Source organism: Triplophysa rosa, linkage group LG13 (genome assembly GCF_024868665.1).
Source record: "Triplophysa rosa linkage group LG13, Trosa_1v2, whole genome shotgun sequence".
NCBI classification, from domain to species: domain Eukaryota; kingdom Metazoa; phylum Chordata; class Actinopteri; order Cypriniformes; family Nemacheilidae; genus Triplophysa; species Triplophysa rosa.
The window spans coordinates 17,762,075-17,789,135 of NC_079902.1; the positions used below are offsets into that span (position 1 = coordinate 17,762,075).

At 39.4% G+C, this 27,061-nt stretch overlaps 1 protein-coding gene across 4 annotated transcripts in view; it reads left to right on the top strand.

Moving 5' to 3' along the window:
• lingo2 (leucine rich repeat and Ig domain containing 2) overlaps positions 1–25,857 on the top strand; it is a 245,530-nt gene extending 219,673 nt beyond the window's left edge. For 3 of the 4 annotated variants that reach the window (XM_057349446.1, XM_057349445.1, XM_057349447.1), the window contains one exon: positions 21,570–25,856. In XM_057349446.1, the coding sequence (XP_057205429.1) occupies positions 21,570–23,429 (1,860 nt within the window). In that variant the 3' untranslated portion in view covers positions 23,430–25,856. Of the gene's footprint in view, positions 1–504; positions 708–21,569 lie in introns of those variants that run through there. The other variant, XM_057349448.1, reaches the window with a different exon arrangement.
• The last annotated feature ends 1,204 nt before the right edge of the window (positions 25,858–27,061 follow it).

Genomic DNA, 27,061 nt, shown 5'->3' on the forward strand with positions numbered 1-27,061 from the left:
ATATCACATGGGGATATTTCAGCTCAAAACCATAAAGATGTCCCCCATGCACAACAATAAAATACTGCTGCATGGTTGAGGCATTAGATTCTCCATTATGTAAGCCTTTACATAAGATTAAACGCATTTGCCTGTATTCATTTATGCAAATGTGTGTGTATGCATGCATACAAAGATACATGTCTGCGTTTACTATGCTCTCTTACATTATGTGTCACCATCATTAGCGTTGTGTGGTTTGAGACGCCTGTCCCCGGGGTGGTGCACAATAGTGTTTACCTCAACATTTTCCTGCAGTATACAGTGTTCAGTGGGTCTGGCTTGATTGAACCCTGTGGACCTATTAGGGCCTGTAATCAGGAGTGGAGCCAGGCCCAGCCCCCCGGGCTTCATTACACATTACAGGTACAAACCCAAGCATTAGCTAACTAACTAACAAAACCTGCTGAACTGCAATCATTCAACCCACTAAACATGTTAGCTACACGCTGGCACACGGGCTTCTGTATCAAATGAGTTCTCGATTAAAGGTCATGTGCAATGAGCTAATGGAAGGAGCTGGATTAGCTGCAAATGGTCATCGTGACGCGGTTGGTGCGTCGGACGAGGCATGAGAGATTTCTAGCCTATGGAGATCGACAGTCATGAAGGATGGAGCACAAGAAGCTAACCGTAGCAGCTACTGAACAGAAGAAATGTCTCTTAAGGTACCGTTTCATTGGCTGTGAACAAGAAACACAATCTCCATATTTAGTTGCATTTTGGTTTGAAGAGAGATTCGGAAGCGATTAAAGAAAGTTTTATGTTTGTCACGCTTTTCCGTTCTCTTTAAATTCTAATTCGGAGGCCATTTTCGTATACTCCATTGCACTAAATCTTAAAGAACTAATTAAAAGTTTCTTCCTGGCAGAGTGATACAGGGGAAAAGGATTTCGAAGTTGTTAGCAGACGTTCCTAACCACTTTTCTGTTGACTGATTTTCTCTTCCGCCGTGTATAATGTAATGTGACACAGAAAGATGAGGAAAGGGTACGTAGAAGGTGCTCCACCGAGCATATACTCGGGCTCACATCTGACCCTGGGGATGAAATAGCAGTTGTCTGTTGGCATTAGCGTTGTGGACAGCCTGCCTGAGCATGTCACGGTGTCACAGAGATCTCACTTCCCGACGGCGTTCACAGGAAGTGAGATATTGACGAGGGGCTGATATTTTTAGCTGACTTTAATTAGGGCGCGTCAGAGATATCAGCCATCAATATGATTGCATCATTACAGTCCAGGCGTGAGGTCCTAATACAGACATGCACGACCTTGACGGGAATTAATCCTTTGAGAATGATGTTAAAGATGACTGGAAATTTTCAGTTTGGGATTTTATTGATGCAGTGAGTTAAGAAATATATGAGACGGACTGATTTTTGGATTACTTTGAAGTAGTGCAGTATAATATTTCTATAAAATATAGAATTAAAATGAACCACTGCATGTATCTAAAGGGCAATTTTGGACTTTTATTGGATAACCGAGAGATGTCATTTTTAAAAGCAAAATCTTTGCTTTGGGTTATTTAGCTTTATCAGCACAGGAATCGCATGCAGCTGTATTGATATTTAGTTCAATAGCAGTCTTGCCTATGTGATATTGCTTAATGGTCCAGTGTGTACTTTTTTGGAGGATCTATTGACAGAAATGCAATATACAAAACTATGTCTTCAGAGGTGTATAAAGACCTTACATAATTAATTAATTTTTAGTTTAATTAAAAAATATCCATGCTTTATGTAGTTAATATGTTAGGCATATTTTTGACATTTAAGAAGAAGAAAATAAAGAAATTGAAACACAAATGAGTGCAAAATTTAAGTTTAGTTGTCACATAGTTGACATAGTATTATCATTGTTTATTTGTTTAATGATATTTTCATAAATATTGTGACAGCGAGCTAGCCATGAGACACACAAGAACCAATGAGATTTTGGATAAACTATTTGGTTCATTTAAACTGTTCCTTATAAGGTGTTTGCTTTAAAGTATTTACAGTTTTAGTGGCAAATCAATCTTTATTCTCGGTAACTTTAGATCCTTGTCTGTTTAAAGTAGTTTAGAAGCTAGCATTAGCAAACACTGTGATGTGGGAATGCACTGCATGCAGGGCTCCACATCTTTCCAACCCCTTTATTTCACACCGCCTCCAGGTGAAATTTAAAGAACCCATACGTTATTGGCTCGTCTATTACGTTGTAGGGGCTAATAAGGCTACAAAGCTATGTTGCGAGACCACCACAAAGTGCTGAGGCGCAGAGAAAAGTGGAACATGATTCATCTTGTTTGGAAGGCAAGGCCTTATTAGGACCAGTGAGTGTGGAGGGGCTTTGGTGGGGGGGAAGGCTTCACTAGGCTTTGCTATATAGCTTGCCTATAATTGCTTTTGGCTACACCCTGAGAATGTGATGAGTCGAGACGAGACTTTGTTTGAGTGACTGCACATGGTGCCTGGGTTGCTTTAGAAACAAAGCAATCACTTCATAGCCACAAGACTTACAAGATGTAGATTTGAAACACTCAGGTTCATTTTCCGCCTTTCAGACTCATTCACAAGGATGTTTATCAATGTTTAAAAGTTCTTGTTTTGTAAATGGAACATAATTCCTTGTGAAAATCTGGTAATTTGTGATGCTAATCATTCAAATTATTAATGCTTTTGTGATTCTGTTACCCTCGAAGTTTTATGTCTAGATGGTTATATAATTATCCTTCTGTCTGTCACCCACTTCTATGATGTAAAGCTATTCAGTAAATTTAAAAAATAATTGCACAGGTGTAAAAAATACCACAATATAAATTTGAGATTATATTTAAAGGGATAGTTCCCCCAAAAACGAAACCCTCTTGTCTTTCTTCCACAGAAGACAAAGGAACATATTTTGAAGAATGTTGGTTACCAAACAACGGCGGTACCCATTGACTTTGCATTGCTTTTTTGTCCATTCAGCAGAAATAAACTTTCTTCAAAATATCTTTTTGTGTTCTGCGAAAGAAAGTCTTACAGGTTAGCAGGGCTGTAGTCAAGTCCACCTTTGTCGAGTCCAAGACAAGAACTAGTCGAGACCGAGTCAAGACCGAGTCTAAAGAGTTTCAAATCCAAGTCAAGTCCAAAGAGGTTCGAGTCCAAATGAGATGGTGAAGACAGAGACAGAAAAAAGAATCCTCTTCAAGACCACATACTTTATATGTAATGATCAACAGTGGATCAAATTAGGTCATTTCATTTAGTATTAGGTATAGCAATTTCACCAAAGTCACATAAAGCCGAAGTGCAACTTCAGATTTTCAGTCTTTTTATTGTAGTGTAACAATCACATTCTGGGCTGCCAAAGGAAAATGTTTCCATTCTCAGCTTGTTTACTTGTCAGTGTTAACTGCATTGAATCAACATCACTTTTGCAACCGCAATTAATGTTGAATACATGTAGAAGTTTCAACAAACCATCATTATTGTGATCAGTATTTGCTTTAGTTCTTGATTCTTGTGTTTTAATGTTAGGTTTTCATTGTCTGTTATAACAATGTGCCAAAATACAATTGTCGAGGCAATGAAAACTAAGATCCATTGGGATCAGGTGATAATGATTGTAGTCTTTGTGCAGTTACCTAAATAATTGCTTATGAGTGCATTGTGTTATTGATTATGAGTAGGGATTTAACGATTCACTCAGCTCACGATGCGATGCGAGTCACGATTCTGATCTCACGATGCTATTTATTCACGATTAATTTTTACAAAATGAGTTGAAACAAATTAGAAATGAACAACTTCCCTTGCATTATTTCTTAAATGCTTCACGTTGCTTTGTATAATAAAATAATGTTTTATTTCAAATAACAAAACTAAACTGCAATTTTATAACAAATTAATAATAGAAAAAGTCTCTTTAATATAAACAAACTAATACTGTCTGAGCTTTTCTTGGATTTTTTTGCATTTAAGAAATATCAGCATGTCCACGTTTAGATTTGCAGTGAAAATAGCGGCCCCTGCTGTTCAAAAAATGTATTGCGATTCAGTTCACACCTCAACCGATTTGAATCGTCACTCATTATAACCGATTTTCAACCGGCTCACGGTGAATCGTTACATCCCTAATTATGAGTACTGTGTGATACTACAGTGTGAGATTAAAGCAGTGGTATTGCTTATTATACTTTGAATTGACAGAAAATACACACACAAAAAAACTTTAAATTGGTGAATCAATCAGACATCAAGAATCAGTGTATTAAACTCAACAATAGTGACAATCAACAAAAGAAAGCATCATGCTGCAAGGCATACTGTGTAACATCATAGTACAAAACTCATTCATGACTCCCAGCATGCATTGCAGTTCATCTGATTATCCGAATTAGTTTGGATTAGATTGTCACCATTGTTGAGGTTTGTATGATGAGTGTTGATGTCAGGAAAACTTTCGGTTTAATTTGGCACAGTATCTTAGCATTGTGAACCAGAACACTCAAATCAGTCATCAACTTCATTTAGTATTATTTATCATCTTTTTTTACAGCTTGACACCCATCGCAAAAAGTAACCTACTCCAAGAGGAAAGAGAATTAACTTAATGAAAGTCAAGAGTCCAACTAAAGCAAACATATATGCTTCATCAATGGTTTTGTTTGGAAGGAGAACAAAATCATCGGACTCGGTCGAGACCAACTAGAACATTTGGCGAGTCCAATGACCAAGTTCTAGTGCAGATACCAACAAGTCCGGATTTAAGTACTACAGCACTGCAGGTTAGAAATGACAAGGTTGAGTAAATGATGACAGAATTTCCATTTTTGGGTGAACCATACCTTTACAACCTCCTGCTTACTGTATGAAACTAAAGGCGCTGTTGTCCTACCTACAATAAAATACATTTGGAAAGGTAGAAGTGAACATTTTCTCATAGTATGAGCAACATTGCAAAAAGAGGGCCCCCATGAAACTGAATAATAACATTGGCAAATCCCATACCCATCCTTTTATAGTCACAAAAGGAGGATAAGAAATGAATGTATTGAGAAACATATTTTATGTATGCCGCATTAAGTTTTCATAAGTAAGTAGTTTCATGCATCTTTATATCTTATAATGCATAAAAGTAGGGTGCATATATTTTGAAAAAGTAATGAAAGCTGTATTTTAGGTCGGTACAAAGAGGGCACATTTCCCATGCCCATGCATTTTAGAAGTTGAGCCGTTTTCCTTTCAGTGATCAGTTTTTCTGCTTTATGCAGACTTGGTGTGGTTTCCAGGCGCTCTGGTTTTACTATGATACTCTTGTCGAGCCATTCAGCAAAATAATAAGAAGAATAAGACGATTTGGACCTAGGACAGCCCACTAATGAATTTGAAGGGTCCAAAAGGCTTAACAAGAGAGTGACATTGAGAGGGGAAATGGTGGCTGCACAGACAATGTTAAAGAGATCCTGGAGTCATTACATGGCTATTAGAGTGCATTACGGCTTCGGGTGTAATAGAAACTCCTGCTGTTTGTCTCTGGTGGATGGAATAATTTCCGGAACCTTTCTCTGTCCCAAAATGTACCTCAATTTCTGGCTGGTAACAATAGGGGACAGCACTTCAGCCATGCCTCTCATTCTTGACAAGCTATTACCATAAGTTTCCGCATATTCTATCTATGTGAAATGGGAGGCTTCAAAGTAATGCTCTCCACAGGAGCGTGGAATCCCCTTATGCGTGTGCTTTAAGACTGAGAATGTAGTGCATATTTCACACTCATGACAATCTAATCATGTGATTCCATATCTGTTTCTCTCACTCTTGTTTGTCCAGAATTGCAAGAAGGAATCTTTTCTCTTTAGGATGGCGTTCAAATTAAAAAAAAAATAAGCTGAACGTGTGAAAGGTCCCAGTCCTGTTACACAATGAATACGCTCACAGAGACTGTCAAGTGGGGTGGCATTTGAAGTCCCTTACTTTTACAATAAGATGTCTCAGATGTGTAATGGGGCTCTTGGGACCGTTGTGATATACAGTATGTTCAATTTACAGCCGTGAGGAAAACTGTACTATAGCCTTTATGGTGAAGCTGTATTGTGAGGATAAAGGTCAGTCACATCTTTGTCTCAAACACGCTCTCGGTCATGGCAATGGGTTTTGTTGATGAGAATTTTGTAGCTCCATCTTTTTGCAGGTGCTTTTTGCACACGCTCCAGTTTGGGGCCACCGCCTGGCAGGTGTTCATGATGTGGTTGTCATCTGAACTTCAAGCAAGTTCTTAAATTCCCTGCCAGTGCCAACTTCATTTCTGCACGATGAAACGGTTCAGTTCCCATCACCTGCTCGGATGTGCCATGGTGCCGGTGAGCGCTCAGCAGATTCCCCTTCTCCCTCACTGCTATTTGCTGCACTCTTTTCAATTCAGATGAAAGAGAGATCGGTCCACAGATAGCTCTGTGTGGAGAGGAGCTCTATTCCATCCTGATGAGCAGCAAATGTGAAGTCTTAAGAGACTGAAACCTATTTAAGATAGGCCCTTTCATGTGCTTACCCTGGCCAGCATTTATAAATCTGTACATTTTGTTTATGTGTAGACACTGATGGGTTAACTGTTGCTTGCTTTGAAAGCTGTTGAATGGAGTTTGGAATTGATTGTACCCAGTGTGCGTTCTTGTTTATTTATTTCTTATACTTTTTTTATCCAGAGTATGTGAGTGGTAGGGAGTGGGAGTTGCACGGATTTTGCCTGAAGCAAGCGGCGTTTGTTTTTAGTCAGGTCGTATGTGTGTTGTTTCTCGCTCCAGGATTGTTCCAATCCCTCTCTATCATGAGCATAATGCATGTTAGAAGCCAATTACTAGTGAAAATGCATTTTTTTATATTATAAGAACGTACAAGAAAGTAGTAAGTAAAAAATAGTGAATTATAAAGAATAAAAATCAAAAGTCCAATGCTTAATTTTTTGGAGGATCCATTGACAGAAATGCAATATAATATTCATAACTATGTCATCCAAGGTGTATAAAGACCTTACATAATGAAGCGTTATGTTTTTATTACCTTAGAATGAGCTATTTCTACACCACGGGTCCCCTTGCTTGGAATTCGCCATGTTTGTTTCTACAGTAGCCCTAAACGGACAAACTGCTCTACAAAGGGCATTTTGTAAAAAAGTTATCTCCTTCTGCAAAGAAGCGAAAATGTGACGACATCTTAGCCCTGTGTCAGCCACCGTAGTGGAGGGGTAGAGTAAGCCGTTGATTGCTTTTCGCAACCTCACCGCTAGATGCCACTAAATTTCATACACTGGACCTTTAATGGAAGTAAACGACAGGGATGGTAAATGTTAATGTGAAGACAACTAAAGATTTGTTGTTTTAAAATGACAAGTTGACGACATAATGTGTGCCATTGACATTGAAATAAAACCATTTTTTGAGTTATATGAAAATTGGGTCCAGTTATTCAGCCAATTCTGCTACAGTATGAAGTGATCTTGGCGCAAGATGACTGTTACGTGGGCAGGGATAGAGCAATTAGTAAAAACAGAAAAAGCTGTAATGTGCATACTTGTACCATATAAGAGCTGCGCAATTTTGAGTTTGGCCTGTGATGTTTCCCAATTGTAATTTTAAAGGCAGTGCTTTTAAATTAGGACCGGAATAATTGTAATATTTGTCAATTTTTATTTTCTAATATTTTGTGTATTTTTCTTCCTTCACCCATGTGACTTTTGAAAAGCACCATCAGCGCAGCGTGACACCGCCAATGCCCTCGAAGTATAATGCTAATTAAACATAAGTATGGGTTGGGCTGTGGGATATCTCCAACCCTCTGCATACCAACCATCTGGACAGTAATTAGGCCACTGGACCCTAAGGTCCTTTAATAAAGCAATTTATTGTCTCAAATGGGAAGTGACCGGCCCTGATCACCACACTTGAAGAGAGTCCTTCAGCTTTTTCGTGGCACTTCCTTTCAAGCACTACTTAAGGATGAGCTGTTTTAATGAAATGAGCTTTGCACAAATGGCAAGGCATGTGTGAGTTTTTTTCCTAACTAGCAAAGAAACAAGAAAAAAATGTTACTTAGTAAGACAGTTTTCGAGCTAAAACAAGGGTAAAGCTACACGGTTTGCACAAACAAGGGCCCCCGGGGCATCTCCAGTCCTCTGTGTATTGGTCTTTATGGTTGCATATCCTGTGGCAGTGAGGGTCCCAAGCCAGGCAATTATGAGTTTCATACAGACAGGAATGTCTTCAGAGAATGGCAGAGATTTATATTTTTTAGGAGAGGACCTGCAGACATTTTTCCACTGTGTCATTTGATGTTATTGTGATGGACTGTGACATAAACCCTTGTCATTACAAGAACTGTGTTGAGTTTGCTATGTTTCTGGGTTTTAAATAAAAAAAAACTGGACCCATTACCAGAAAGGGAGGATCTTTCTTGACCCTTTTTTTTTTGCCGTGGCAATTTCCCAAACTGAGGTTGAGTTACTGCCAGGTGTAATATAGAATAACTAAGGAGGGATATTGATGTTAAAGATGAAAGCGAAAACGTTCTTATAGGTCATTGAGAAGTTTATCTATAGTGGTGGCTCTCAAAGCACCAATGTAACAACAGTCTTAATGAATAAAGATGTATAGAAAGGATGGTGCAGTAGCGAACGTCAGCTGGAATCTCTTCATCACTCATCTCATTGTGTTTCTACTCTCTGGGCTAGATACGATCTATCGCTTTCCTCAATGTTATCCATTTCATTTAAAAATCCATGATTTCCCTTGTTGCTAGCTGAAAGTTGTCATTTAGTTCACTTCTCGGAAGACTGTATTGGATCAGATCCATCTAATGAAGGCTATGCAGAAGTCAATAAGTAAAGTAGGCATGGCCAGAAAAAGAAGGCAACCGGGGAGAGAGAAATCACTAATGTGTCACGGGTAATGACTGAGATAGTGACTTTTAGAAGGCTTGGTTGTGGGAAAGCCCATTCTTCCACCTTATCTTACAACCCCAGACCCAACACCCGCCTCGACACTTCACATGTGTACAGAATCTCTGCATGTGACCATTTTAACAAAGCTATCCACCAGCTGAGAGTTAAAGTTGTTTACCTTTTGATACAGTATTATAAAGATGGATGCAGAGTGGCGACTTCTTGGTGTTTAAAGGGATAGTTCCTACTAAAATATATTGAAAGTATTGATGTTGTCACGTTTTCAACATCAAGGTATTTAGCAAACATGAAGGTAATAGAAATCTAACGCTTCATTATGTAAGGTCTTTATACACCTCTGAAGGCAACATTTCATATATGATATTGCATTTCTGTCAATAGATCCTCAAAAAAATTACACATTAGACCTTTAAATCCATCTTACTCATGCTTTTGAACAAGCGTATTAAAATTGGTATACAGTCAGTATGATGTATTGTAAACCAAACAATAACCAATTCATTTTGGCATTTACAAAATAAATAGTTATGGTCTTACACACGTTTTTGTATGGCCACAATAAAACACTTGAAATAGCACGCTTCAGGCATTGGTTTTGATTACTTTGTAACCATTCGGTGGAATTGCACAAAAAAAACGTTCTGCTAAACTTATTTCGCTTGCTACAAAAAATATATCTTACAGGTTCAAATGAATAAAGGGTACGAAAATGAAAGAATTTTCAAAGCACTGAATGTGCCATTTTCAAGGACACTGACAGACAGATGTATGGTTCATGACGTGATCAGTATTCAGAAGATAATACCACCTAATATTTCACTGTATTTGTCTCTGGAGCTCTAAAGATTCACATTCCATTCAGTACTTTTTGTACTTCCTGTTGTTTTATTATTATTATATTGGACTTCCTGTTATTTTTTTAGAGAGAAGTAAAAAAAATCTGGCAAAATAATATAGTTTTTGAGGTGATGATTTCTGAGCAGGAACAGGAGACTGAAGAAAGAGAATAGAGACCTTTGAGAGAATTGCCCACAGATTAGCGCAAAGGAAAATGATAAAAGAGGTGTTTCGGCCGAGAAGATTGCTCTGCTTTTATAATAGCACGAATCAGCTTATCAGAATACAGACTACCTGAACACTTTGTTGTGTTGGAAGGTTCATGATAAGTTTAGTTGAACTGAAGTTTAAATGGATTTGTACATTTGGATATGTATGACTACATCTCACCAGTTTTAACTGAGATGAATGAGAGTCAGATTTGTAAAAACTCTCCCTCTTGTCATTTCAAACCTGTATGACTTTATTTCTTCTGCAGAACACACAAGAAAACATTTTGAAGAATGTTGGTAACCGAACAACGGTGGGACCCAGTGACACATTGGTTTACTTTTATGTCCCAACATTCTTCAATTTTTTTCTTGTGTTCCTCAGAAGAAAGTAAGTCATACAGGTTTGAAATTAAATGAGGGTGAGTAAATGATGACAGAATTTTTATTTTTGGGTGAACTATCCCTTTAAATGCTACGTGTGTGGACTGCAGTGCATCGTAGAATAATGTCCTAGATGTGGGCAATTAAATCGAACGAGCATCATTCAACGCAAACAAAACAATAAGGCTTTGTTCTCTGGGAATGTAATGTTGTATTCACAGCAGTCTATTGAATCTGAATGCTTATTGCTTTAGATACCATTTCCAGTCATAATCACAGCCACGCCGTGTTGTCACGATGCATTAAATTAGGAATATCGTCATATTGATTGAACAGTTACAAAGACAAGCATCAGCAATCTTGAGATTCGGTCCATAATCTTCTTTTCACATATGTTTTCATTTCCATCTCCAAACTGTGGGATAATCAATATGTAATCAATCTCTTAGACAGCAAATGGGACCTGGATCCCTGGGGAGGTTCCCTCTGACCACCTAATAAGAAAGAAACGTAAAATATGGAGAGGTATTGGAGAAATTCATGCATTCAACTTCTGATAGGTTCATTAACTCGTTGCTTATAAAGTAGCAGGGAGAATTAGCCATGAGAGTAGTCCATCTTAAAGGTTTCGGCCTCCCTAGGGACCAGGGGGTCAACGAGGAAGACCTTAATTCAGTTCTATCACTGAGGCACTTTTCAAGCTAAGTGGTTGTTTGTAATCTACTTAGTATAAGACAAGGGAATAGAGACCATGTTGTGAGGATTCTTGACAGAGAAACACTGGAATTTAAATATTTGATTGATGCTTTTTTGTATAATTTACAATTATACATTCATGAGTAAGTGCATTGTCTGGGATTCGAACCTAGGACCTTGGCATTTCTGGCATTACTCTAAAAATTCCATTTCAATTTTAATAAAGTTAACAGAAATTGGCCACTTGGACTTAAATGATATTAAACTGACTTATAACGTTGAAGCATTGTTCTTAGCAACTCATAGCATACTGTAAATCCATTGGAACACAAATAATTTCCACACTGAATACTACTTAGTACAGTCTTGCTGAAGGCATCCTATAATACTTTCATTGGTGAATTTCTATACTACTGTGTTGATGTTGAGCACAGGGCAAATTTCTAGTCAATAAAGTGCCAAACAGATGCCAGATAAAATCTTATTTTAATTTTGAGCACTAACACTACTACATGTCCTATTTTATTAGCTTTAATGCCCTGCTGCATTACTTCACGTATTATAATAGTTCACCCCAAAATGCAAATTCTGTCTTTATTTACTCTAGTCCTTTCAAACCAGTCTGACTAATCAATGCCAAAATGTTCATTTTCATATGATGTATATGATTCATTTCATACTACTGGTTACTGTATATCAACAGATAGCAAAGTGCATTTGCGATTATCTTGAGCGATTGCAGATTTAACTAATGAAAACCGACTCCCGTGACAGCCCTTATTATACTGCATGATACTGCATTAGAGTTCATCCAAGTTGATTATCCCAGTAACACCCATTAGCAAAAAAACAGCAATCTATCTGCTGTAAATTATCAACCGCAAACAAAATCATGCGCCAGAATCACGTGATATATCATTAGAGAAAAGAGAGATCCATTTGTTATTGTCATCACAGTGATGAAATCCCAGTTCAATGTGTCTCATTGAGTTCCAACGAACAGAGAACACACCCTCGTATTATGAGCCATTTTTCAAAGCTGTAGACACGTGGCATCAAATTAAATCTAATTACAGCATTTACGACTATCTTTGCTTACTAATACAATTAATATCTATTATTCATGGATCATTCAAAAGCAGCTGTCTCCTGGATATGATGGACTATAATTGAATACATTTAACATAACTTTTTTGACCGCTAATGGCACTTAAGTGAAATGTTAATCTCTGTTAAACTGATTGATATGTAGAGTGTCTTATACCAGTGACATGCAAAAAATAGAACATCAAATTTGTTCAGCTTTATGAAGCCTATTGACTAAAGAGACTCGCAACAAAATGCATGAAAGATGCATTATTGCATTGGTTAAAGGTCAAAGGTTACGCTTTTATAGGCTGTTTAACGGTCCATTTTTGCATGGGGTGATAATGGAAGGAAAGGGGCGGAGAGAAATGAGGAGAGGAGAAAAGTCTTAACTGATGGAGATGGAGGACCAGTCTGTGTTTGAGCTGGATTCCAACTGGGATTACCGAGAGCTTGTCGGAGGCACCGCATGGGCGGGATGAAGAAACGTAAAAAGCTGGTACGCCGCTCTTTTCATTAGATCACAAGCTTTGCTGAATATTTGCACTGCCGATGATAACGCTGGATGAGACTGGACATCTCTTACTGGCTGTTTCTCATTTTAGTCTTGAGTAATGGATGTGGGTAGAGGAGAGAGATGTGGTGGGTGCGTTGTTTTGGGAGTTCAACCTTTAGAAACATTCTACGCCAGACTTCATTAATGCATGATGCCTCAAGTACACAACGCTGTGACTGCCAACATTATTTTCCAGGTTATCCCTTCGGAAATGTAATTTCTTATTGTATGAGAGCATCAGTCATCTACTTTACATGTTATCTGTGTAATTTAGATGTGGTTTGAAAGCGGAGAAGATAGGCCTTTCACGTGTGCATGAATCTGGCCATTTAGTGGGAATGTGCTGTATGTATGGGTAAAAAATGCACGGTTGTTTCAACCCATGGTTGGGTAAAATATGCGCAAAACCAACAGTTGTAGATTCATTTATGCTGGGATGTTTTAACCCAAAATGCTCTTGGTTAAATAACAACAACCCAGCATGGGTTAATTTTTGCATATTTTAACCAAAAATGGATTGCAACAATCCAGCACTTTGTAATCCAGGCTTGCATTTTGCAGGTTTGCATTGTCTGCAGAAAATTATATGATTTCTAGATAACACAAAGATGTTCATTTGTTTCCTGCTGCAAATTATGAAAGGTTACGGGGAGTCATTGATAATCATTACAAAATTGGCTATTGTCAAATCTAATTTACATCAGGAAAGCACATTTACATCAGGCTGGAAATCAAATTTCACAGAACAAAACCCAGACACCAGTGTAACCATACACTGCTGAAATCACCAGGATTCGGTCAGATCTACTGGGAAGAAAATGGTGTTTGTGTTGGGATAACTACATGTCTTTGAAAGCTGAGTTCAGCATGCTTTGCACAGCAAAAACACAACCCTGCAGCGTGCTGTTTAAGCGAGCGTTGTCGATGCATAAACTTTCCTGAAATACACGCTTCCACGTGTGGTGTGAAACAGGACAAAATGCATCCAAATTAGGTTTGTACTATTTTGTTTCTGGACATAGCGATGTTAGTTTCCTGTGGTTATCACACATCCCTGTGGTATTCCAGATATAGACGGGTCCACGTTCATGACTAAACCTCTTCAGCGCAGAGTGCGCACACAGCGACCTGATAACACACACTTCAGCCTCCCACACGGGCCCAGGATCTCAGAGACCACGCGAGCTGTACTCACGATTGTTGCTGCTTCCTGCTGGTAGTCCAAATGTATTCACGCTGAGCACAGAAGGCATCTGTTTCCTCTCCACTTTTAGATTTTGTGAAGATACGTGTATGGCTTCATCCCTGTCCGCTATTACGAACAGCTTTAGTCAGGAATCACTTTTGTTTTTTTGTACCTTCTGTATTGCTTCCTGTATCCTGAAGACGCTGTCTCTCAAGTACCTATAAGACAGCAGAAATGTTCAGCCCTTTGCTTCAGATTGTTGCTGCACAATGCATTTGTTGATAGGCGGAGAGCAGGTTGTGCCTGGCTTTCAAGTGTTGACTATTACCTTTAGAAGTTAATTCAAGTCAATGCACTCTGTGTCTATTCCTGACTCTCCCTCCCTCTCTTCCAGCTCGGCTGCTTTTGTGTGTTCATTCTTTTTTAACAGCATTTACGTAGCACATTAACGTGATGAATTATATTAACTTGAGCAACCGTGAGGAAAATATGCTTGTGACTATATCATTTTGAGCGGTGGTCGAAATGCATCCAGAAGCCATTAATTCTCATTGTTAAGGACTTCCTAGGGAGGCAAACCTGTTTTAGCCGCCGAGTCTCGCAGCAGGGCTCTTTGTGCTGTTCCCCATTGTGAGAAGTTTGCACATAAATGATGAACCTCAATGTAAATATGTTCAATAGTCTCCCCACATCAGATTAGATATATGCGGCCCACACGGAGGCTGAGAGAGCTTGTAGCTGCAGACGATATGAAGGTTGTTCAGTGAGGGTTTGTAACCTTGTGTACTGAATCAAGGAACAGAATCAAGGAATATGTACATTTTATAACACGCATTGGTGTATTTGGAGTGGTATTTCTTTTTTAAATGTCAGTGTAATTGAGGACACTTTGTCTCTCAGTACTACATGCAGTAAATAACATTTTTGCTGGTGCACTGTAAAAAACTCTTTTTTTACAAGACATTTCAGCTTACATTACTTTGACGCATCAAAATAGGTTAAGCAATTTCATATTTTTTAAGTTATATCAACCCAGTTTGAAGTTAAACCAACTCCCCACTATAGCCAAAACTTAAAATATTAAAGGAACAGTTCACACAAAAATGAAAATTCTGTCATCATTTACTCAGCCACAAGTTGTTCCGAATCTGTATACATTTCTTTGTTCTAATGAGCACAGAGAAAGATATTTGGAAGAATGCTTGTAACCAAAACAGTTCTTGGCCACCATTGACTACCATATTAAGAACGATTTCTTTGTTTTGTTGAACACAAAAGAAGATATTTTGAAGAATGTAAGAAAGCAAACTGTTCTTGGGTACTTTTGACTACCATTGTAATATTTCCTACTATTGTAATCAATGGTGGCCAAGAACTGTTTGGTTTCAAGCATTCTTCCAAATAACTTTTCAGAATTTTTTATTTTGTGTGAATTGTCCCTTTAGGTTGAAATGACTTGTAAACTAAGCTGAAACAAAAAATGGGAGGTTTTACAGCAGTTTTAATCTGTGTAATGCGCCTTTGTGCTTTTAGCTTCTGTAAAGATTTGGTCCCGTGCTCTGGGAATACACGTGACGGCCCTATTCCTAGGCAATAAAAAATACTAGGAAATAAATATAGGAATAAATCACCCTGTCCAAAAATAATAAAAAATATTCATTATTTACACTGTCCAATGATTCTCAGAAAAAAACATTCAGCAACACAATCTCATGGTAGTTCATAGCTTTTTTTAAACGGTGGTTAATTTGTATGAATTTGTACGATCTCATTTTTTTCATCTTTTTTAGTACAATCTGCTTGCACAGCCCATTAAAATGGATTTCGATGAGGAGCTTCATTCGTTTTACTATTAAGAAAAAGCTTGCTCTTTCTATTACCAATACATCTTTGTGTGTCAGGTTTGACAGAGATTTGAATGACGTCAGTGCGAGTAGCCTAAATGATAGATATGTCATTGTCAAAGTTATTTTGCTTGCATTAAACACTTTTTGAAGGAATCACTGAACCAGTAATACATTGAGAGAATAAGAATGTGAGAAACAGTAGTTGGGTTACACTCTACCTCTTGGCTTCAATCTTAACACAGGGTTATCAGAAAGAGGAACGAGGAGCCCACTCTCTGTCTGTTGCTTTATCTCTCATTACCGCAGTCTCGTTCCTCCTGATGTGCTCTGTGTGAAGCTTATGGTCGGTCGCTGCATAATTAGTGGGGTTTTCGGATTCTGCCTTTGATTCTCACAGTCAGAGATGTTGATCCCGCCTCCCTTTCTCTGCGGGGGACGAGAGTTTGTGCTGCCGCAGCAATCGAGGGCCCTCGCATGGGGTGGTGGAAAACTGTAAATTGTTGTTCCGGGCTTTTTGCTACCCACAATGAAGTTCATCCCTCAAAACAGATAAATAAATCAAGCTCACGGTCAGAGGCAATTTTTCTGAAGCACAGTCATCAAAAATGAAACAATTTACCATCCAACAAATAGATTACGGAATGAGCAGACTGTTAAACAAAGCTAACGTTTTGTATTGGCATGCCTTTTTTCTTGTTTTAAAAAATTTGGAACATGTGATATAAAGAAAATCAAATTAACGTCTTTGTTCACAAATTCAAAAGCAATCCAAAGCCTATCAAAGCTTGGAGCTGCGAATAAAGACAACTGTTCCAGTACATTTTATTTATTTTATTTTGAGGACATATTGGATGAAAGGCGGTACCCCAAACCATGTCAGTCACAGAGGATTAGATTGCGGTGTGTTTAGGAATCAATGTGTTTGTCATTTCTGTATTAGTCCAACTGCTATTGGGATTTTAAAAGTGCAGAGGTGCTTGTGATTGGATTATGTGTTGAAAGTCACTTTGTAACTGAAGTAAATAGAGAAAAAAATGCATTTCTTTGGTCATGGGGACCACTGGGGTTTCCTGTTCATGAACCAGTGAAGGTGGTATTTAATAGACCTGTGAAGACATGTTTCTCACATTTTGTCAAATGCTAACATTTGACAAACATAGGATCGCCTAGAACCGCTCAGAATGTGTCTGATGGCTGGGTGACAGATTAGACATCATAATATGCTAATACTGCACATCTGCGTTCTGGTAGCTCAAATAGAAAAGCGTGGCACTAGCGATGCCAAGATCATTGGTTTGATATTCAGTGAATCCACAAAATGAATCCTAATCTATACAGTACCTTGAATGCGATGTATGTCGCTTTGCATCAAAACACCTGCCAAATGCAACACTTCTCAACCTATAAGATAAGAAAGCGTAGCTGTCATTTTGATAAAAACACATCTTGTTTCCAAAGAAGTATTATGGCATTCTTGCATAAGAATGATTATGCATTGGCTGCGATTATATCACATACCCCAATAAAACATCAAGGGCTAAATATGCACTTTTCCTGTGCTTTAACCCGCAAGTTAATTATATATTTCCTTCAGGGCAGCATCATTACAAGATATGAGACTCATTAAAATAAAGCAATGATTTAATAATGTTAACAATTATCCTCATGTGAACATTGAGGAGGGAAAGGTCTGGTATATTAAGACACCCAAGCTTGTGCTGACACCAGCGCTGGCGTACGCGAGTGTTTAGTTACAGTAATATTTCAACCTACAGAACTTAAAGATCACCAGAAGCTGATCCATACTTCATCTACCGTAGCTGCACACGATCACCAGAAAGGAAACAAGCGATTATTGCACTGCTTAAAATGTAGTGCCTTCTGAGAAACACAATGCAAGTGTGAAAGAAACAAAATACTTGTTATTTTTAAGGTTTACGTCTAACGCAGCTGTTTGTGTGAACTAGTTGTTTCTCCAACGATTCACGTACAGCTGGTGTCCGTGTGTGTGTGTTAATTTGAACAGTAGAAAATAACAACCTATGCTCTGGAGTAACCATGGGGCCCACAATCTTATAGCATCATGTAGCCTTTTAGCACCGGTGCTCATACACGTAAAAGCTTAACAGATGCTCGAAAACACAGCAAGAAAAGGTAACAGCAAATTAACACAACAGTTACGCGTCACTGGCTTATGCTATTTTAAATGTTAAATACAAACTGCGAGGCGTCTCTATTCGAATGCTAATGTAAGAGTGACCATGCATGCTATGTCGCACGATGGACCTCATTCTTTCCGCATGATTATATTTAATTTTGTGTAATTATTCCACAGCTTACACTCTATTCCGTCCCATCATCGCTCTGCCTTGGCGGAGAACTTGTTCGCCAGCCCTTCAGAGCGACGGTGCAATTGAGCGTCTTTAATCTCAAGAGCAGTGTTTGCTTTAAAAATCTTAATCGTGCCATAAACAAAATATGTCGCCCATCTTCCAAGACTCACGTAGGGTGCTGAAGCTCATCACATTAGATGGCCCACATCAGAAGAACCAAGAGAAGATACAGCACAGCGTGGCTTTAAAAATGGCTTGTGTTGCTTGACTGCACAGGGGCAGAGTTTGTTATCTAAAGCCTGAAACTGCCAGGGCCAAAGAGCGTAAAATGGTGGAGAGTATTAGGTTCGGTTCTAGTCCAGGTGACAGAGCCGGAGAGGACCATTCACACAGTTTAAGCCGATCACAGCCAGGTCTGAACGCCAGACCAAATAAATGTCCCAGGGTCTCTCGTTCAGGCATGCATACATGTCGACATATAAGAGCAATGAAATCTTTGCTTATCTGATTCAGTGGTACATTAAATCTGTCAAAACAAGTTTGTAGTTCAGTGTTGGGTGTTTTTTATTGGTCGGGTCAAACTATCAAAATGTTTTTCATAGATCAACGATTCAAATGGATCGCAAATGGCATTCAAAATTGACTTAGGATAAGTAACACAATAAGAAAAGTATAGCATTACAAAACAACAAACACAAATCTCCTTCTGGACTGCCGCAATTAGTTCCTCCGACCCATATGAGATTTACACTGAAAATGTGTTAATGGCATGAGGCATGACTCATGTACAAATATGTTGTACGGATTCAAATAAAGTCCAATTGACTCTAAACATAGCTCCCCAAGACAACCAATCAATACCATACTGAATAGCCAAGAAAGAAGTCACTAAATTCTCTTAATCACACAGCTTGGGGAAATAACCAATGCTCTCAGTGAAAGGTTAACTTAGGAACAAATTGTTTGTTAAATATGAGGTAGGGACCACATCTTTGGACGTTTATATGTGTGTTTGTATACACTGGTCTGTCAATAGCGTTCTTGGGAAGCATCTGCCTCCTGAGAAGTCTTCCTATCGCTTCTTAATTCAGACATTGTGATGTCATGTTTACAGAACCGTTCCTTTGCAGCAAGCACCTGCTTTCCAGAATACGTGTGTCAACATAAGCTTACTGCATCATTGCTCATTCTGGGAAATCTAAACATAGGTCTGCTCTGTTCTGCTATGAGGGGTGATTGTCGGCTTGGAAAAGATCTGTCTGCACTAAATGTAATTTCCCTTATTTTAGATTTTAGATTTTTTTTTTTTTTTTTATGCATAATATATATCAAAGAATAGATGTTCTCTTCTTATTACAAGATCTTATTTAAGGCACAAAATGCACCTTTGGTAAATAAACATATATTTTGTTCAGCCTTTAAACATTTTTAAAGAGATTTTTTCTCATTGTTTTTTTTTAAGTTCCGGTTTTACTGACCATTCTGCAATGTTTACATCCCTTTATACATCTTTCTACCCCCACCCACCCGTTTTAAATGGGATTTGGTTGGTGTGTGGCGTTTTATGTTGTATAATGAAAGTGTGCACACGTGTTTTAAAACTCGAGCGAGCTGTATTTTGGCTGCAGGGCGTCTCTCTCTTTTTAAATTTAGTGCGGCCAATGTCGCACCAGATGAGGCGCTGTGCGTCTTTGCACTTTTCACAACTTGTTTCACAATCTGTCTGCTTCACTAACACACACCCACTCTCACAAACATGCACGTTACTCTTTAGAGCGTTCCTGAATTCGTTTTTACACCTTTTCTCAGATATCCTTTGGGAAAATATTGAGACAACCCAAAATATTGCGTGTTTTCATTGTTATATAAATTAAGATAATGTTGTGATTTATTGTATTGTATTATATTGCCTGAATACCATTTACAGGACACAGGTTAGACATGAAAATCTTTTTGAACGTAGCTGTTGTGAAAGATTACATTGAAATCTTAATTATTGTCTAAACTAACAAATTAACAATTATAGTGAATCATATGAATAATAGTGCTTGAATTCACTGCACTCTTCACATTTCACCCTATTATGCAAACCTGCCCCCTAGACGTCTAACACTGACACATTTCATAATTTATAATGAGCTGTGCCCAGATGTAAAATTACTACAACACTACCATTGCAGTGTCCCATTTTAGTTATACTTGTAATGTACAAACAGCCCTCTCACATTCAACAGTATGTGTTAAATGTGTGATTGCCATGTGCCTGTTGTTTTCCTCACACATAATCAGCTTCTTACTCAGAATATCAGGACCTAATAGATGTGATTCAGCCATGATTTGTCTTTGTGGAGTGCTTATTAAGGTCAATGTCTAAAGAAGCTGTAAATGTGTTTTATTAACCTCTGAGGCTTCATTTACTCGTCTTTCCAGCTTTTGTAATAATCTTAGTAATTACGTCTCGAATGTTTGCACCCTCCAACTATTTTTCTATTCATTTGCTTCAGGGCTCAATCTTATTTCCTGGAAATCATGGTTCACATTGTTGTGTGTGTGCTTGTCAGATTGGGCGTGTGTACGCAAACTTGCTTAAAGTTAATGGAGATTATGTTAGGAAAAGTAAACTTTCGATTTGAAATTCAAGGCCTAGTTCTTTTTTTGCTAGACATAGCAAACAAACAGTATCATTCAAACATCAAAACAATTCAGGCTGCTATCTGCTTTTAAACCAGAACCTTATTATATAAGTTAATTAGGTTGCTTGGCGCTCTGTTGTCCCTGTTCACGGTGTAGTTCTGTATAAATGTTTATAAATAAATGGTCTTTTAATTAAAATGTTTTTGTGCATTAAGAAAGCTTTAACTACTGCAGTGCTTCGTCAATGAGCCAACATCAGTTACTTAAAAAAAGACATTAGAAAACCAGCTGAACTATGTAGAAATGTGACAGTAAGACCAAATTTTCTGAAGTATTGAACTGGCTTACAAAGAAAAACACCAGGACACTCACAGGGCTGTGAATTCATGCACAAACAATAAAGTATTATTTGTTTTATTGAATGAACCTTTGTTGTAAATTTTGTGTTACATGTTGCTAACCAATATCAGTAATCCTCTTTGAATCAATTTCTACCATTTAGCAATCGGAGCATAAAGATGGAAAGCAATAGGATATGAAGATATGGAAATTATAATTATTTTAAAATATTCATCCTCATTGTATGCCTGTATGACTTTCTTCTGCAGAACACAAAATATATTTTGAAGAATGATGGCAACCAAACAAAACTGGCCCCCATTGACTTCCATTGTATGGACACAAAACCACTGAGACATCTCAAGATATCTTTTGTGTTCCACAGAAGAAAGTCATATACAGTTTTTGACCCTCATAAGGGTGAATAAAATATTTTGGGGGGCATTTAAGATGCCTTCTTCTTACATTCTAACCGTTTCTCATTCTCCCTCTTTTCAGAGCCATGACAGTATGGTGGACTGTTTGAGTCGAGTCATGCTGCACACAGCCGTGTCCTGCTGGCAGCCTTTGCTGGGGCTGGCCCTTGTGGCCATGTTCATGGGCTCCACACTGGCCTGCCCCTCCCGCTGCGAGTGCTCCGCCCAGAGCCGTTCTGTCATCTGCCATCGCAAGCGCTACACCGCCATCCCTGACGGAATACCTATCGAGACACAAATCCTTGATCTCAGCAAGAATCGAATCCAAGCTGTCAACCCCGACGACTTTGCTGCCTATCCGCACGTAGAAGAACTGGACCTGAGTGGAAATATCATTGCATACGTAGAGCCCGGGGCCTTCAACTCTCTCTACAGCCTTTACTCGTTGAGCTTAAAGAGCAATCGCATCAAACTGCTCTCGCTAGGCGTCTTCTCCGGACTCGCCAACCTGACTACATTGGATATCAGTGACAACAAAGTTGTCATTCTGGTGGACTACATGTTTCAGGACATGCGCAACCTCAGGTCGCTGGAGGTCGGAGACAACGAGCTGGTTTACATCTCCCATCGGGCCTTTAGCGGACTGTTATCGCTGGAGACCTTGACGTTGGAGAGGTGCAACTTGACGGTGGTGCCTACAGATGCCCTGTCGCACCTGCACAACCTGGTGAGCCTACATATGCGCTACCTCAGTATCAGCACCCTCCACCCCTACTCCTTCAAAAAGCTGTTTCACCTCCGTCATCTCGAGATCAACCATTGGCCATCCCTAGATGTGTTCCCCGCAAATTCTCTGCACGGCCTCAACCTCACCACACTTACGGTTACCAACACCAACCTTTCCACCTTCCCCTACCAGGCTCTCCGCCACTTGCCTTACCTCACGCACCTCAACCTGTCCTACAGTCGCATCCGTACAGTGGAGGGCGGTCTGCTCCAGGACCTGGTGCGATTGCGCGAGCTGAGGTTGGCCGGATCTCAATTGGTGTCCATCGAACCGTATGCCTTCCAGGGCATCCGCTGGCTCCGCTTGCTAAACGTCTCTCACAACCATCTTGATACCCTGGAGAGGGGAGTATTTCATGCTCCCGAGACCCTGGAGGTGTTGTTGATCAACAACAACCCTCTGGTGTGCGACTGCCGTCTCATGTGGTTGCTGCAGAGACGTCATTCCATTTCGTTCGGGGACACCCAGCCTGAGTGCAGCACACCGGAGGGCATCCACGGACGCCCCTTCAAGGAGTTCAAAGAGACCCTGCTGTCCTACTACGTGACCTGCACCAAGCCGAAGATCCGGGAGAATCGGACGCAGATGGTGTCGGTGGAAGAGGGACAGTCGGCCAGTTTGCACTGCAGTGCGGAGGGAACCCCACGACCCACCATTTCCTGGGTCACACCGCGTCGGCGACACCTGACCAACAGGAGCCACGGCAGGGTGATGGTCCACATCAACGGCTCTTTGGATATCAAGGCGGCAGAGGTTCAGGATGATGGCGTGTACATGTGCGTGGCATCTAACACTGCAGGCAACGACACGCTAATGGTATCGCTGGCAGTGAAAAGCCTGGGCTCGTTGTATGCCAACAGAACCCAGCATTACACAGATACGAGCAATGCCACTGCCAACGGTACCAACCTTCCCAACGTGACCTTTGGCCTGGACCTAAAGACTATCTTAGTTTCTACAGCCATGGGCTGTTTCACATTCCTAGGAGTGGTTCTCTTCTGTTTCCTGCTCCTGTTTGTGTGGAGTCGGGGGAAAGGCAAACATAAAAACAACATTGATATTGAATACGTGCCACGCTCCAAGTCCAACGGGACCTCCGGTGAGGAGGCAGAACAAGGCGCTGGGCCACGGCGCTTTAACATGAAAATGATTTGAGACATTTAAGATAATATCAGTGGGAGTTTACGCAGATCTTTATTTCATTAATGGAACCTGGGATAGGACCCGCTCAAATGAATGCCAGGAAACTCAACAGCCCCTAATATTACGTCCGGATTTCGGGCTTCGCAGGGGGATAATATGTGTCAATAACTAACAATTTGTATGAAACCCTCTTGGTGAAAAGGGGTTTCACCAACACTTCTGAATTGTGTACAGAACGGATTTGTAAAATTCAAGTATTACTCTTATTTGCCGAGGCTCACACATGCTTTCTCACCGTGAAAGTGACGGGGAATCTGTTCTCTCCTTCATCATCCTGCATATATGTACGTAATGCTCAGTTATGTATGTGTATGTTAACATGTATAAACACTTTCTTTTGTTGCTTTATTCACGAAATGCAGTGACCGCCAAAATTTACATCCCATGAGTTGAAGGAAATATGACCAAGCCATCGTCTCGCTACTCAAACTGTTTGAGGATAGAGGACAAAGGGCTTTAGCGGGCGTGAAATGTTACTCAGAAGAACGCGTGTGTCGTTTGTCTACCCCAAGTTATTCTCCTGAGCTGAAGAATATTATATTTGTTTATAACCTGAAAAAAAGAAGAGAGATTATTTATTAACAAATGGCCTTTATGTTTAAACTCCATAATACAAAGGGGAGTATTTTTTAATTGTTGAAATACATGCATTTTCTATGATTTTGTTGTAAGTATGCACATAAATTTCAGCCGATCATCTGTTTTGGTTGTGCCCCTCCATTCAATGATTCTAACCTCTTACTCGGTTGAGACTACAGAATTTTGACCATACCATTATTTTTTCCTTCCTAGTAGGAAATTCTGACTTTGTTGTGGTAGTTTCTCATTTTGTTGTTAAATCATTTAGATTGTAAAAAGTTCAAAGTAAAAGAAAAAGTACATGTATGTGGAATAAAGAATATTGATTTGTATTCTGATTTTGCATTTATATTCTGGATGCTGAATCGAACATTAAAGGTAAAGTTCACCCAAAAAATGACAAATTTGTCATAATTTCACTCACCCTCGTGTCATTTCAAACCTGTATGACTTTTTTGTTATGAATATACACTCACCTAAAGGATTATTAGGAACACCTGTTCAATTTCTCATTAATGCAATTATCTAATCAACCAATCACATGGCAGTTGCTTCAATGCATTTAGGGGTGTGGTCCTGGTCAAGACAATCTCCTGAACTCCAAACTGAATGTCAGAATGGGAAAGAAAGGTGATTTAAGCAATTTTGAGCGTGGCATGGTTGTTGGTGCCAGACGGGCCGGTCTGAGTATTTCACAATCTGCTCAGTTACTGGGATTTTCACGCACAACCATTTCTAGGGTTTACAAAGAATGGTGTGAAAAGGGAAAAACATCCAGTATGCGGCAGTCCTGTGGGCGAAAATGCCTTGTTGATGCTAGAGGTCAGAGGAGAATGGGCCGACTGATTCAAGCTGATAGAAGAGCAACTTTGACTGAAATAACCACTCGTTACAACCGAGGTATGCAGCAAAGCATTTGTGAAGCCACAACACGCACAACCTTGAGGCAGATGGGCTACAACAGCAGAAGACCCCACCGGGTACCACTCATCTCCACTACAAATAGGAAAAAGAGGCTACAATTTGCACGAGCTCACCAAAATTGGACAGTTGAAGACTGGAAAAATGTTGCCTGGTCTGATGAGTCTTGAGACATTCAAATGGTAGAGTCAGAATTTGGCGTAAACAGAATGAGAACATGGATCCATCATGCCTTGTTACCACTGTGCAGGCTGGTGGTGGTGGTGTAATGGTGTGGGGGATGTTTTCTTGGCACACTTTAGGCCCCTTAGTGCCAATTGGGCATCGTTTAAATGCCACGGCCTACCTGAGCATTGTTTCTGACCATGTCCATCCCTTTATGACTACCATGTACCCATCCTCTAATGGCTACTTCCAGCAGGATAATGCACCATGTCACAAAGCTCGAATCATTTCAAATTGGTTTCTTGAACATGACAATGAGTTCACTGTACTAGAATGGCCCCCACAGTCACCAGATCTCAACCCGATAGAACATCTTTGGGATGTGGTGGAACGGGAGCTTCGTGCCCTGGATGTGCATCCCACAAATCTCCATCAACTGCAAGATGCTATCCTATCAATATGGGCCAACATTTCTAAAGAATGCTTTCAGCACCTTGTTGAATCAATGCCACGTAGAATTAAGGCAGTTCTGAAGGCGAAAGGGGGTCAAACACCGTATTAGTATGGTGTTCCTAATAATCCTTTAGGTGAGTGTATTTTGAAGAATTATGGTAAAAAATGGTACCCAGTGGTTTCTGTTGCATAAACACAAAACCAATGCAAATCAATGTGTCCTGCCATTGTTCGGTTACTAACATTCTTCAAAATATCTTTTGTGTTCTATGGTAGGAGGAAAGTTTGAAAAATGTATTTTTTGGGTGAACTATCACTATAGGACTCGCATTGATGATGTACTGCACAGAGTTTCAGTTTCCTTTGTATTTGATAATTTGTTTATTTCATATAATTTGAAAGACAATGTAATTATATGGTACAGTTGCATATAATTTACGTGAACAGTATTTTACAGTTTGAGATTGAACCGAAGGAGACACAAGCAGAGGTGATAAATGTGAGAATGACACCAAATTCTGTTGAACTACGAGTATTATCTCCCCAGTAGTGCACATCGGGAAGCATGTTATCTAAAGGAAAATCAAAAAAAAAAAGCTGTTAACCCTGTGTCAGGGAAATGAGTAGGCAAGATGCATCCATTACACCACATCTATCCAACATCCATCGTGACAATGAACAATGCAATGACAAACACAGTGGGTATGAAAATCACAGTGGAGGATAGCACTAATTAGAGAAGATGTTTGTATTGCTTCCTAATTGTTACTTCACTAAAACACATGTTGTTCTTATTTCTTCTGTATTTCTTTCTCTAGGGAAAGTCTCATAGAAATTAAATTCCACAACGTGGTCATCCGGCTTAAAGTCAGGTTGACAATGCTGCGCACGACGCTTCCAATTAAAACAGAATTCCCACAGCTTTAAAGGAAAACCTCATTTGAGACCCTGGTGTAACGCCGTGTTGTAACTATTGATTTCCCAAAAGACGCTGCGGGTGAATTTGCCTAGATTAGGAATATTCAGATTTGTCTAATCTCATTCAGGCCCTGAGGACCATGTCGTCGCTGTCGGGCGGAATCCTCGTATCTCCAAAACCATTATTTTTCAGGAAGTTAAAAAACTGCATATTTTTGAGTTATTAAACATTGTATCGTTAAAGTTGGTATTATACCTTATATTGCTATCATATACTGTTGTGTACCAACATTAACACAACATTTCCCCAAAACCATGTTTAATCAGAGATACAAGGTTTATGACTTGGGAGCAGGGAGATACAAGGTTACGCTGTCATTGATAAGAATGGTACGGACACAGACGTCGCTGCTGCCAGCAGTGTTCATCAAAGTCTGCGGTCGCGTTGAGCCTTTTGACAAGAGACGAGGCTTTAAAAGCTAATGATTGTGGTTACATACATCTTCCTAAACTCTATTTTAAACGTTAGAGCTATGAGTGATGCAATA